This window comes from Mustela nigripes, chromosome 16 (assembly GCF_022355385.1).
Source record: "Mustela nigripes isolate SB6536 chromosome 16, MUSNIG.SB6536, whole genome shotgun sequence".
NCBI classification, from domain to species: domain Eukaryota; kingdom Metazoa; phylum Chordata; class Mammalia; order Carnivora; family Mustelidae; genus Mustela; species Mustela nigripes.
The window spans coordinates 30379830-30394943 of record NC_081572.1 but is presented as its reverse complement, the minus strand read 5'-3'; the positions used below and the strand labels follow the sequence as shown (position 1 = coordinate 30394943).

The 15114-nt window shown below is 42.0% G+C and overlaps 1 protein-coding gene across 1 annotated transcript in view; it reads right to left on the bottom strand.

The window, feature by feature from the left end:
* The window catches only part of ANKFN1 (ankyrin repeat and fibronectin type III domain containing 1), a 156163-nt gene that overhangs the window by 113167 nt on the left and 27882 nt on the right, over positions 1–15114 (bottom strand). The window contains exons 4-5 of the mRNA XM_059379026.1: positions 5332–5526; positions 3387–3500 (exon numbers count right to left, since the gene is read on the bottom strand). Of these exons, the coding sequence (XP_059235009.1) occupies positions 3387–3500; positions 5332–5526 (309 nt within the window). The remainder of the gene's footprint in view (positions 1–3386; positions 3501–5331; positions 5527–15114) is intronic.

Here is a 15114-nt window from a genome sequence, read left to right as displayed (position 1 = left end):
GATACACTACCAACTCTGGAAAGGTCTTGGCAATTTCTGCAAGAGGAAATGCTTTTCAAATTTTTTTTTAAGAGAATGCCATCAATTGAAGAGGAGTTAAATAGTGTGCTATTACAAGCCTTTGTAGGAAGGAATTAAGGTGGTGGCTTCTAATCTGTTGGAGAAGGAGGTAAGAAGAGATGGGGAAGGGCACCACCCAAACCAGTTACTGCCCACACCCACCAGGGCAGCAACTGAAGCAGCTCGTCATTGGCAAAGCCTGAAGGGTGACCATGTCAAGCCCTGCTTTTAAAATAAAGATAGAAAATAATTCATCCTGTGGATAGAAAACAGATGCCACATAGCATCTGTCAAAGGATACTTTCCTTTCCATTACCAACACAGCAACAAGCAGCAAAATCACTTTTGAACATGCTCTCTGCTTTGGGAATGCAGAGAAATGACATATCCTCTGCCAATGGGAGCTGCAGGCAAGTTACCCAAGGCGAGTGGGGGGGGGGGGAGAGCAATTCTGGCAACTGTCCAAAACATCAAAGTGTTTGAAATAATCCTGGTTTGGCTCTATAAGCCATGGAATTGGTGAGATGGGACCAAAAGATGCCCCTCCTCTTTGAATCCAAGGAAGAAATACCTGGAAACAGACAGTCATTCTCTTAGCGCCATTTCCCCACATTTAAGGGAGATGGAAGCAAAAAACTCCAGTGGGTCTTACTCAAAACTATTTCTGGGTTTTAAACTGAAATTGATGTCTTTAATGTCCAAGTTGTGACAGCAGTTGGCCCGGTGCTTGGTCCCTGGGCCTGAAGAATGCTTATAAAGAGATGCTCTTAAAAAGATTTCTGGATATCAACAAACAAACAAAAAAAAAACGGAACATGTTAATGAGTTGAGTGTACACACGTGAGAAACGGAAGGATTCAGATTTTCTTTGAAACACAGGCTTCGGTCTGAAGGGGGAGAACATCCAGTTGTCAAAACAAGCTTGAGGTTTTGTGAACCCAAAAATTCTGGAAAGCAGTTTGAGATGTTTTTCCAAACCCTAAATACTGTAGGGGTAAGCCCTCCCTCTAACCAATTAGATAACTGACATTTCATTCTGTGGATTTCTCGATTGTTTCATCTTTTTTAATGCAAATAAATAATTAGCCTTGTTTCAGGGTAATTTTGCTAATATTTCTGTAATTAAATAATGACTTCAACTGAATTAAAAACTGTCCTGCTGTCTCTGGGTGCAGGAGACTGCCAGCTGTTTTAAATAACCCCTGAGAGTGGCCAGGTTAAGGACTCAATTTATGACCTTATAAATTAACACAAGGAAACCTACTCCATAATGCAACAGACAATTCTATTTATAATGCTTAATTAATCTCCTCCAGTCGCTAACAGAACCCACTTGTAGCTTTCATTTTCAACCTCACCCAAATACAAGTCTCCTGAGATGAGACGTGTTAATATGTGAATGCTGATAGAACTTGCTGGCACGATGGTCGAGTATTAAATAGCTGACAGTCTGGATAAATTAGCTCCCGATAGCTCACTAATCAAATGTAAGAAGAAAATGTCGAGCTTGGCAGCACTGATGAAACCCTTCATCACAACCCGGAGCTGGAGAGAGGTAGAGAGAGGAAAATGTCCAAGTCTGCCACTGCCCGCAAACCCTGGCTCTGAGTTTCAGGAAGTCCTGGCGGTGCAGGCAACCAAGACAAAGTATCAGAACTGTATCAAAGGATGGCCGTGGGAGGCCACCTTGGGTGGCTTCATTTGTCTTTTGTCACTAGTACCCTCAGGCTACCTTCTCTCTGATACAGAAAACCCCAAATGGTAACAAATGCTAGACTGCCTTACCTCAGGTAGTACAAAGTGGAGTTATCTGGAAAATTCCAAGTACCTCAGAAAGCTACAGGTGTGGGCAGAGTAATATTTGCAGACCTAGAAAATTCTCTGAGGGAACAGGCCCTGGGAAGGAGACAGGAGGCACATAGACTGCTTGGACACAGGACTGCTGCCTTATGGGCTGGCATCTGGGAATCTATGCACGGAGGACTTTATCAAGTTGTGGGGCCATTCAGACTACTTCCATATGTCCCCCTGAGTCAGGAAAATCGACTTTGCTCTTTTTTTTGACCACCGCATTCGAGAATCCACATAATGGGATACTTCTGGCTCTGGTTTTTGTCTTCAGGCAAATTCCTTAACCTCAGTGCTTCAGTCTTCTCACCTACAAAGTAGAAATCCTAACAGTGCCCACTGATAGGGCTGCTGTGAAGATCACGTGCAGTTAGTGTAGCCGATAGCTTGCCGAGGTGCCGGGTATACAGTCGGTGCTCTGCAGCCTTGGCAGTTCTCATCCCCGTGTCATTCTGCTGTCCGTCTCCTCTGGGCTCCCTCTCTCCTTTCACAGACACGTCAAGCTGTCATGGCTCCCCCAGCTAGCTGCCGAACCCACTTCCCTGTTCTTGGCCCACATCTCTTCTGGTATATCGTACACAGCCTTGCAACCCAAATATTTCACCATCTACCTCTGATCCTGTCCCTACCTGATTCAGTGTTCTGCAGAGTTCATCAAATAATGCCGAAAACTCCTTAAATTTGAATTCAGGTCCCCCTGCCTCCTGTGCTCATTTCTCTCTCTGCTCTGACATTTCACTGTGCCTTTTCGTGAACCCTCAGCGCCCCTGGAGCCACAACTGGTTTTCTTGCTCCCTTTTGCCTGTCCTAGCATGCTCTTGCTTCACAAGTATTAACCTGTGCCCACTGTTCTCTCCACTTGGAGATTACTTTCCCCTTCAACATCTTTTGGTCCAAATCCTAGCCATCCTTGAAAGCCACATGCCACCTGCACCTTGGGGCCTTTCTGATCTTATCCTGTTACCTCCCTCTTTCTTTTCTGACCCCTAATGTCCTTTATCTTTTTTTTTTTTTTTTTTTAATCCTGAACTCCAGTTTACCTGCTGTTACAGGTATCAAGTCATATGCCCCACTACTTAGTATGTTCTGTATCCCATCCTCTGAGCTCCTTGGATGGAGGCCAATTGTTCCTACTTAATTCTGTCTCCAGACCTACACTATGCACAAAACAGGTCTTCTGCAAACAAGAATGGGATTAATATTTTGGAGGGGCTTGGCATAACGACAGCCTGGTCCTATGGTCCGTCTTCTCTGTGACTTACTCTCATTAACATTTTGCTCTGTACATGAGCACCTACGGAAATATTTCAACTCAAAAAGTACATGGCATAGAAAAAAAAATCCCACAAGCAGGAAAAACAAACATACAAAATGCACAACTGATCCCCAAACAATGGACTGTTTTTTTAAGAAGAAACAATGAAAAAAAAAAAAAACAAAAAAAAAAAACAAAAAAACCAACAACCGGACTCTGGTACCTTTATATCTGGTTACTACAGCTGCGTTGACACTAAGAGGCTCTTGAAAGCTGACAGTGAGTGCCGTGCTGCTGGTTACCATGAGACAGGCGTTGGTTGGCACCTCAGGGGCTCCTGGGACAGAAGGAAAAACGTAAGGATCTTAACATTGCAAATCCTTTTTAAACAATGTTCCTGCCTCTTCAAAGGATACCCTGAAACACACACTATGGAAACATTTGTTTGTAGAGCCTAATAGCTTTTGCTTTTGAACATTTTCATTAGAAGTCTCAATGGCCTTTATTTGTTGCCATCGTGGTCTTATTTGAGCATTAGAACGTCTTCTGAAGGGATAAATAATACCAGTTAAGCCTTCCCAAAGTATCCTGGAAACCCAACAGGAGATTGGCCTGGACCAGTGGAGAGGAGGCCGGGAAGTGTTAGCAGGAGCCGGCTGCTCATAGAGACTGCTACGTTTCATGAAGTACTTTCATGGAAATCATTTCACTGGAGCCTTTCTGCAACCCTGCTGGGTAGAAAAGGCAAGCAGAGCATGTGCCTATTGAGGATGAGGAACCTGCAGTCCAAAGAGGCCACACTACTTGTTCAAGGACACAGCAAAGACACACAGCTAGGACGAAGCCCCATGGCTTCCGGGGCCTGATTCTGGGGTCTTCCCAGGACAGAATGCCAACCTGCCTTCTCTCATGGTGCCTCCTATTATATCATGTAACATTTTCTGAAAAAGAATTCACAGACGAATGCCATACCTAATAACCTTGGGTTTTAAAGGACTCCTGATAGTTCTAGGTGTTCCTTAACACCCAGAAGGCGTTTTGTGATTTAGAAAATTCCCTCTCAAATGGCAGAAGTGTAAAACTATGGTTGCTTCTAATAGTAATCTGTCCTAAATGAGGCACAATTGCAAATGCATTTATTAAAACAAATGCTGCATGTCTCTTTTTTTAAATAAGAAAACACATGTATCAGCACCGCTGAAGAGACTGTTAATTTTGAAACAAACTTTCATTAGTGTTAATTTTGAAAAAAACTTCCATTAATGTTAATTTTGAAACATACTTTCATTAATGTCGCTTAAGTTGTTTGCTTTAAGAGAAAGGATGAGGCTTAGATGCAGTCCTTACTATACAGAACTGCTTCAGAGAACAAGATTTTCACTGCCTTCGTCTTTACCTATAGGACAAAGCAGAGGCAGATATTCCCAAACTAATGAACTGATCCTTTCCCTTATATTTAAATCCTCCAGTCTAATTTTTTTTTCATTGTCGTTTAAATAAGATCTCCTTTTGGAACAAGATTTTAATATTCCCCAAGTGTCTGAATTTGATACTTTTGTATATTAGGGACTGCTGTACACTGTACCTTCCAGTGCTAATGAGCATTATCGAGAAACAAGGCTTTCCTTAAAACTAACAAAAAGAATTGACGAAGAGAATGGAAGTGCAGACCAAGCATAATTCAGGGGCTGACTGACTATCCTCTGTGGCCTGTATTAACCGAAGGTCGGTTTATATAAGCGCTCTATAAAAAATGTAGTAGAGAGTTGAAAACAACTTAAACTCGGGTTGGAGGCAGGAACTGGACAAACAAATATTTTCCACCTCCCCATCCCAAAATATAGCCACTTAGGGTATCAGACCATCCAGGTTATTAGGCATTGGGGCGTATCGGGTGGAAAGCACTAGATGAGTGTGACATGGTGGAGAGAGGCCAGCAGCACTGAAGCCTCATGGCTGTGGTCAGAGAACCTACTGGGAGCCAGAAAATCAAGCAAGACAAAAGATCCTTTTACAGCCGCCCAGAACCCTCACTCCAAATAGGCTGACAACGGCCATCCATGACCCTGGAGCAGAGTCGGGGAAAAAAAAATCAGTAAAAAAAGGCCTGGCTGTGTCCAGCCAACCTGGCTTCTAGTTAAACGCAGAAGTCTTCGGCTTTTACTCACTGGCGTGCTCGAAGCCAGTCCTCATGCGTCTGTACAGTCGACACCGCCACTCCCAAGCTCTCAGCTGTTTTTCCTTCTCTGTGCTGTCCAGACTTGGTCCTTCGTTCTCCACCTGGGCAGACAGTTCACTCACCCTCTGCTGGGCTTCCTGCACCAGTGTGGTGAGGTGCAGTGCTCGGCTTTCCAGGCTGACAACTGCAGGGAAAGACATGGGTGACTCCTTTCTCTTTCTGGGGGAACACTGTTTCATGGGCAGGGGAGTTAAGAGTTGACTTTTGGGTTTAAAAAATGCCCGGGGTAAGTCTATGTTCCTTATTAACTGACTTATCCAACAAGGTCTACGTGGTGACACTGACAACTAGATTAAATGTTAAGTCCATCAATTTAAGATGTTCATTGCCCTGGTGCCCCTCCTATAATATGTGCCCTGAACAGCTGGCTAGCACAGTTCATTAGAGTTCCACCATCAAGTACCCACGAGGACCACTTCTAACCCAGACTGCACACAGTTGTTTCCATGACTTTTGCAAAGACAAACATGTAGGGCCAAAAGCTCTTGTAGGGCTAGGAAGGTCGTAAGAAAAGGCATCCAGGAGGCAAGCTGCATTCTGTTAAAGTTGTTTGGTGTTTTTTTGGTGGGGTAGAATCTGATTAGAATGTTCTGCTCTTAACCACGTTGTGCCCAACGCACAGACATTTTTGTACATAGGTCTTAGTGGCGTAATTGTATTGTAATTAACCAATTTATTTATTGCTGATGAAGTGTTCTATTCCCACTGCCACAGTAGCGGTGGTGAGTCCTCATGACTGGGCGTGACCAGACTATGCTCTCCTAACAATTCCATCTCTGATCATGATCTCAGGGAAGGAATCTTCTCTGCAGATGCCCATGCTCATCAGCAAGTTCTACTACTCTTCCTCCTGAGAGAAATTATACAGTCTGATATTTCTGTTTTACCCCATACATGGTGTCTCCATGAAATTCACGTCATACTGTTCACCTGACCGGCCCTTGTGAGAGAGAATGTTCATGACAGTGACAGAACGTTTCACATTCGTGTGTTGGGTTGGGAAGCTGCTTCTGGGGGTTTCCTCATGGCTCCCATATGTTTGAGGGGGGCCTTGGAAGTCCCTTGCCAAGGGAGGCAGGAGGACGTAGTTCGTGGTAAGGAGGCGACAGCCTCAGCATGGGTGTGTGGAAGGAACCACAGAAAGAACGGGACAGACCAGAATCAGGCTCAGCTGCTGTCACCAATGTGTGTCTGACACTGTGTGACCAAAACAATATTTCATCCTGGTGGGTGGGAACGAAATCCAAACATTTCATTCTTCTAATTAAGGGAGGAAAATATTATGAAGATAACTCAAGTGAAAATTTGTTAGGTGTATTTTGAAATGGAAATTAGGTGGTTATATATTCATATTCTCTGTGCTCATAGGCATGTCTGCATTGATTACAGGAAATGAATACTCATTTATTATTGCCCCTGCTCACCATCAGTCTCAATTTATTTACAGATGAGGTCAATGAAAAATTAGGCAAGTCTTTTTTTTTTTTCTTTCTTCTTTCTTTTTCAAGTTGCTGTTTAGAACACTCAGGACTGTGTTTTGCTGCAGATTTCTCATGGTTAATGAATGTTGCTGTAGCAGTCAATCATGTACTCTGAATACCGTCACACTTTTTTTAAAGCCTCAGTCATGAGCCATGACAGAAAAATAAACAAATAAATATAAAGCTAAAAAACTCTTTCACTGAGCAGCTACACTACGCAGAATCCCCCGGGAAGGCTAAAGGAGGCCAGAATAAATGATAATATAAGTGCTGTGGACGTAGGGAAGCAATGATGGCGTATGAACACGGAGGCTCTGGAGAAAAAAATACACATACACACACGCGGGCGCATACTCTAGTGGAAAAATTGGCAATATTAGTAGCCTCAAGGTGCAATTTCCTGGAGCAGTGAGATTGACAAGCCAGTACTAAATGCTGTTAATTTAACTAACTTCAGATTAATGGTAGAGTCTGCTATGACTGAAGGCCTCAAACACAGTCTCATTATAGCCTTGCTGGGAAGGTCCTAAATATAGGCATTGACAGTTGAAAACAAATTCGTATACATTTGTGTATTTTTAGACATAGGTTAGGCGTCAGGGTTTGTGTCACAGTTCTCAGGTTGATTAATTGACCCAGTAACTGCACCCTCTGCCCACGGCCCCCCTCCTTCCACTCCAAATTATAGAGAAAATGGGGGAATTGTCCTTGCTAAGTCATTCAGTGAGCTTTTTATTGTAAGCCTAATGTTTGAATTGCATGCATGCGTCAACACTTGGGTGATAGACACATGATTTATAAAAATAAATTTTTCTAATACTATGAAATCCCCCCTATTAATTTTTATATCCACAACAGTTATTACTGGTGTGAATTCCAGGTGGCATTTCAGATGGACAGCTTCTTTCGAGCTATGCTTGGCTCCCCCTGAGATTTTTTTCTGCTTTTCTTAGCACAACATGCTTTGTTTCCACATTTTCCCTTTCCTCTAAGGCTGTGGCCTTGACGCTGTCTGAGTTGTACTGGTGAAGGGATTCCACATCTTTAAGGTCAAGCATGTTGCCTCTTCAGAGGCTAGGGGGAAACCTATTTAATTTTATAACCATGTGAATTTTCCAAGATCAGCTGGATCCCTGTGCTTCTCAAACTGGGATACCTAATGTGGTATATTATATATATTATATACTATATAATGAGGTGGGGGGGCATGCAGTGGGCATCTCTGGAGCGAAGGCGTGCACAGAGCGAATACGTGCACCCTCCTGGGGCATCAGTGTCTCCACACAGACTTTGGTGAAAGCATATTATTTAAAAATCAAAACAAACACTTATGGAGGAGAATGGAAATTTCGCCCCAAAATTGAAAGCTTAAAAAAAAAAAGAGAGAGAGAGAACTTTATGGAAATCTGCCCCCCCCACTTTTTTCCCAGTCTAAGTCCCCAGATGCCCCTGAGAACACACTCACTTGCCTCTGTTGCTAGAGGTAATTCCATGGATGACTAGAAAAGGCACTAACTGAGCCAGTGGTTTCCAACCATTTCACCCAGCAAAACCTTTATTATTTTTTTTCTATGGATTTTTTAATAGCTTAATAAAACACTCTCTTCTGAAAGATTTTCTTTATTGACTACCAAATCAGCTGACTTACAAAGTAATCATTTTTCTCCCTATTATTAATGACCTATATAGCTGCCAAGAGTCACATCTGTTCAGTATGAGATAATCAACCTAGCAAACTGGGTTAATATATTTTAAGCAGAAGCAATATGATAATTATATTAGACTGTGTAGTTTTATCTTGAGTGATGGTGGGAAGTTTGGGCTTTCTGACACCTTGCAAACTATTCCGAGAGCCCCCTTCCTATTTTTGCCACCCCAGAATGAGAACATTTTAACGCCCTTATTTTATTATTATATTTTTAGCCGTCTGTTATAAAGATGAAGGAACCGAAACTCAAGTAGACCTTGGACATTATTATCCAAGATTTTCTTAAAAATCTCAAAGAACCCAGGGAACTTCCTCTAAACCAAATGGCATGCAAATTAACCTCATATTTATGTATTGCAGTTTTCTAATTGCTATGGATCTGGCATGAGGCTGGTGAGCTCATTTGGATGGACATTGGAACTGGAAAGGCTGTGTCTATCATATAATTGGTTCTCTTGCCCATCCACTTCTCTTTTTCTTGGATCCCTTCCCCTTTAACTTCCACACTCGTGGCATTTTCTCTTGAGCGCAGAATTCCTGATCTGTTTGCAAGGTTTGGTCTTTTCTCTCTTAGACTGCAGTTAGTTCCTTCTCCAGCCAAGCAACTACCCCTCTGAGCAGCCATCGCCAGCACAATAGAGGGTCTGTGAGTGTGTGGTGAGCCGCCCGGCTGGGGCAAGACCACTCGGCTGCTCCTGGAATAGGCCCCATGCTATTGTGGTGTTTAATTATCAACAGCATTTCTACCACCCAGTGTCTGAGTGGGTATTTGTTCTAAGACCTGCCCAGCTAATTAACTACGAGGTGGGGGTGGGGGTGGGGTGGGAACTTGGTGTTCAAAGAATACAATTACGGTTACTGTTTAAGTCCTGAGATAAATAATGATCAGACTGAACGTTTTTCCTCACCATCAGACTCTAACCTATGGAGCGCCTACTACCTACTATTTCTTCATTTCGTCCTGCCCTGTAATTGGTGAGTTTGGGCCTGGCTGATAATTGCTTAGAGATTGAAAATACAAGGAGGTAAAATGTTAACTAATTTTAATTCCTAGCTAAAAGTTTTAGGGAATAATTCATTTGATCTACTTGAAAAAAAAAGAATACATTTTCCTATTACTAATGATAGGGCATTTTGCAACTTAGCAACAACTTTTCTATTGTTACTAGCAATTTGTTTTTTAACTTATTGATGAGAAAAGGAGGCACAAGACACTCCTTTAGTCTGAAGGAGCCTTAACCAGCCTTTTTATAACACCTTTGGCCCTGTAGGATTTCCTCCAGGAGGGGAACTCGCTGCTCACCAAGATGGCCCTGCCCACGCTCACTTTCAGTTTTAAGAGCTTCATTCAATTTTAAAAGTTTCCTCATCCTGAGCTGAAACTGCTTTCCTCTTATTTCCAAACTGGAGGCCAAACGGTAAGAGGGCTTTAAGTTATTGATCTAGGTCAAGTGCTGCCCGTTAGGAATGTGTGGTCCTCACCAGTTGTGCTGCCATCTTGAACCCAAGCACCTCATCTGAAAAGTGGCATAATAAGCTATCTCACAAGCTCCAGTAATTTACTGATAACCCTTCATAGATGGCTCTCAATAAGTGGAGTTTTGTATTATCATTATTACACTCACCGGTCTGTGTTATACTTTTTAGAGGCACACAAAAATAAATACATTTTATCAAATACTCTATGCTCTTTCATAAAAAAAAAAAAAAAAAAAAAAAAAAAAATCTTTGCCCCAGGTAAAAATCTTCTGTCCCAACTACCATTCAGAAATATATTATATACTAAGTGGTATCAATTTCAACCCTATCCATTACTTCAGGGAAGAAAACAACGTCACATAGGTAGAAACCTTAAATTGTAAGCCAAAGTCCTCGGGGCAACCAAGAAGAGCAGTTAATAAAATTTATCTTTGCTATCATAAGTGACAACCTTCTAACAACCTCACAGCTGCCTTGTTTTCAGGTTAGAACGTCAAAAGAAATACTACAGAAGAGTCCAAAAATTAAATGATTTTTAATTCAAAAACTCTCATACCAGAAAAGCTCAAAATCTGTTTCAATTTACCTGTCTCGCTGAGGTTCACATCTCAGAATTCACTCTGGTTTCTCTTGGGTCTCAACCTGTTGTCTTATTTCAGGTTTTCCCAAGGACTCTGAGAATGTGGTTCCAAAAAGTTTCAGAGATTTGGAGGTTAAATGTTTCATTTTAATTACTGTGGCGTGTTCTCCTAGAGCTCATTACATCCTGGACATGGGGCTCTGGAATGTTCTTCCCTGCTACTTTCCAGAATGTGGATTCACAAAGTCCGTATTATATAGTTTAAGTTGTAATTGTGGTTCTTTAAGAAGCCAGAGCCAATGGCACAGAAAGCAATACTTCCAACCTAACTCCAAAGGGCAAATGGACATTTCTAAAACAAGCATACAAAAGCCTTGAGGAAATAATTCAGAAAATCCAAAGCAGATCATCAAATGATGTCATGGCTTAAGTATGAAAGAAGATAACCGTATCTCCTGCCAATACTTTCAGTGCTAACAGAAATATAATGTAGCCCACATCATTTAAAATTTCCTAGCAGTGACATTATAAAAGAAAAGAAAGTACTGAAGGTTGCTGAAGGGAGGTGAGTGGGGGATGGGCTAAATGGATTATGAGTATTAAGAAGGGCGTTTGTTGCGTTGAACACTGGGTGTTATTTGTAAGTGATGAGTCACTAAATTCTACTCCTGAAGCCAACCTTACACTACATTTTAACTAATTAGAATTTAAATAAAAATTTGAAAAAATAAAATGAAAAAGTTAAAAAAAGAAAAAATGATATTAACTTTAATAATCTATCTTCGTCAACTCTGTAGATCCAAAATATTATCATCTTAACATGTAATCAATGTAAAATCATTGAGGTAGGATATATATTATATATAAAATAAATATATAAATATAAATTATATGTAATGCATATAATAAACAAAATATATTTTATTATACTTAAGCCTTAAAAAATCAGGGTTGTTTTACATTTGGAACACATTTTAATTTGGACAAGATGCATTTCAAAATACTCAATTGTCACATATGGCTGGTGGCTCCCGCGTCGGACAGAGCAGTTTAAGAAAATAAAATTCCACAAACGTTTAAGAATGCTCGTACTGGACAGTGTTTTCAAAGCACAAACTATACAGTAGATAGGTAAAATATTTAAATTCTTTGCCAGAAGCTCTTGGCTTGTTTTATATTGTTTTTGAGATCTGTAAAGTATTTAACTTCTTTACCAGAAACTCTTGTTTTATATTGTTTTTGATATTTACACTGATTAACAGTTTTTTCTGACCATTTACAATATGCCAAGGAAGTAGTTTAAAGCTGCTATTACATTTAATCCTCAACAACTCAGATAGGTGGTGGGGAAGCCAGCCTCCAGGAGCGCCCCTGATGGTGTCTGCCTCGCAGCATGCACACCCGGCTACACTGTACCAGAGTGGGTCTGTGTGATCAACAGTGTTCGGCAGGAAGTGAGAATATGTCCTTCCTGAGATTAGGTCATAAAAGACACTGTTGCTTCTAACTTGGTCTCTTTCTCTGACTCTCAGATCGTTGGCACTGAGGGAAGCTAACAGTCATTTCAGGGAAGCAGCCCCCTGGAGAGGCCCACGCAGGAAGGAAAGTGAGTCTCTTGGCAACAGTCACTCTGAGTAAGGTTGGAAGTAGATCCCCTAGCTCAGTCAAGCCTGGAGTTATGTTGGGGGAATTCAGGGACAGGGGCCTAGACTGTGAGCACGTGCAGGGCACAAGGCCAGGCTGTATGGGTTGTCAAAGGCTTCTTTGAGCTTTATCTATAATGTTTTTTATTTTTTACAAGGAGAATATATTCTGGTTGTGTGAATATTTAAAAATTAAAAACAAGAGAATGAAAGGACAATTAATTATTGGGAAGCAGGTAAGTAGACCTGTGCTGTGGCCGCCTGGTGTCTAAATAATTGTTTGGAAATATAAAAAAAAGATCAATTCATTCAGTATTTAGTAAAATCATTCTCTTCAAAATAAATAATATATTCACACCCTTCAAAAGAATTAGCCTTGAGATTCATTCAATTCAACACACATTTATAAATGAGTGCCTACTGTTTGCTGGGGATACTGTGATGAATGAACAGACAGGTTCTGCTCTGCAGAGCTTACAATTTAATGCAGGAGAGACGGATAAATAAAATGAAAAAAATATATAGTGATAAGTGCTATGTATGCAGAAGATTAAAATATAGTAATGTGATTAGAAAGTGACTTTGGACTAAGTGGCCCGAGAAAGCCTCACTTGAAGATGTGACATTAAGTGAAAACGTTAGGAAGGAGCTGGCCAGGGAGTGATCATGACTGAGAGCATTCGAGCACCCCTCCAAACAGGGAATAGCCAGGACAGAGGCCCTCTGGGGAAGAGAGTGAGTGCAGCGTGTTCATGGGACCGGAGGGAGGCTGGTGGGGCTAGTGTACCGTGCATGAGGGGTGAGCAGTATGAGATGAGGCTCGAGGAGCAGGACTGTAAGTTAGAGTGAGGATTTCTACGCCTATTTTAATGAAGCAAACAAAAATACCTGGGACTCATTCTAGAGACCTGCCCAAAGCTTGTTCTTTACAAATTCTTAATGGTTGCAAATCTTTGTCCTTTGAGGGTGGATTTGATTTCAGGAAACCTCTCTAAATCATCTGAAGCCAAGTCTGGTGAACATGGAGGGTGATGACGCTGGGCAATGCTGTTTTGGAACAAAAATCAGGTGTGACTCTAAGCAACGAGTCAGATTTTCTCATAAACTGGCTCTGAGGACAAATCCAAAAGTGTTTCGAGCAATAGCAGCTCTGTTGGAGCAAGTGTGGGGTCTCCCATGAGGACCATGTTAAAGGATAACATTTATTTGGACTGTAGACTTTCTGGGGTGTTTGTTTATATAAAGCCAGGCTCATTAGTTTATAGTCACACCTCTTAGACGTGCCCTGAACCGGTCCCGGCACCAACACGATCCCTCGACTACCGCAGAAACTAGTGGTGCATCCTGACGAGTCTGCCAAAATTCTGGTGTCTGGTGTCTGCGCCACACTCGTGTGACAGCTACTCGGCAATCGCGTTTTGTGAAGTAACTGCACACAACTAAGTCTGGGCGACATCTCCTAGTTCCAGAGGCAATATCCGAGAGAAAGTGAGTGAGTTCACAGAGAGACGCAGAGCGGGTCTGCAGAGAAGGGAGAACACGGCCGCAGGGAAGGGCAGAGAGACTAAAGATGAGGAGCATTTCACCATTTTTGCTGGCTCACATTATTCAACAGTGTAAAAACTGAAAACAGGCTCCGTCTACAACCGAATTCTACAACAGTGCCTGGAAAATAACAATGCAACAACAGCAGAAGGTACTTCCCAGAATAAATCACTGAAAGACTTAGAGGTATTTCCCACACATCGTGTATGCACTATGCATGTAACTCATGCGTGTGTCTATGTGCCTGAATTCAAAACCTGTAATTCCCAGCAGCCTAACACAGGGTCGTTCAAAATTTCAACTGAAAATTTCTGAGCACCTACTACGTGTCAGGGACTGAGGTTGAAAGACGGACAAAATCCCTAAGAGTGACCAAATTTGCACATGATAAGTATCCAAAAAGAACTTATTTCTTTATGATTATGGTTTATAGATGATGCCAAATAAACAGCAGCCTCAGAAAGACAAGGAGCTCACGGATGATTCAGCACATTCAGAACAATTCAGCACATTCAGCACCTCCCAGAGACCACTGAACTGGGATTGGAGAGTGGGGGCAGGACAGGAGTTAGTTAGAATAAAGGAAGGACTTAGGACTGGGGACTTTCACTAACCGAGGTAAGCCTCTCTCAGATAGCATTTATTCCACTGAACAGGAGTCATGGCAACTGGGATACTGAATGGCTGGAACCATCAGAGGCGGAGCCCCTGGGTGTCCCTACATTAGCTGGCCCAGCTTCTGTCCTTTCCAAGTCTCTGAGGGCTTCCTGAACTCAGCACACAAGTCCAATTGGAAGTACTTGGGATTCTATTTTCATAATGGCTGATACTATCTTTTAGAAGGAATGAGTATACTTTGCTGCTTGCCTAAAGGTGAGGAACAGAAAAAAGTCACTAAATAAAGACAGTAGAGTGGTCTAATGATCAGGTGGGGTTCTGCATGTATTTAACTATTTAACCTTGGGGTGGTGTGCGAGTTCTGGTGGCCACTTCTAGGACTTTCCCTGTGAGTAAGGAAAGAGTACCTGGTTGAGTTTCAACCTGTGTTTGTAAGAACACCTCGATATAGCACTGTGATTCAGGGGCTAAAGATTGAAAGACACACCTGACCAATGGTTTAGAGTTAAGTCCCTAAACCCATCTGTGTCTTTGTGATTCCTGCAATGAATTCAAGCAGATCACAGAGGACTTGCCTCTGAGTGGGCTGGGATTCTTGGCTCTCAGAGTGGAAAGAGTATGGGACTGGTTTTCAGAAGCGAAGGCCCAGGGGAAAGGA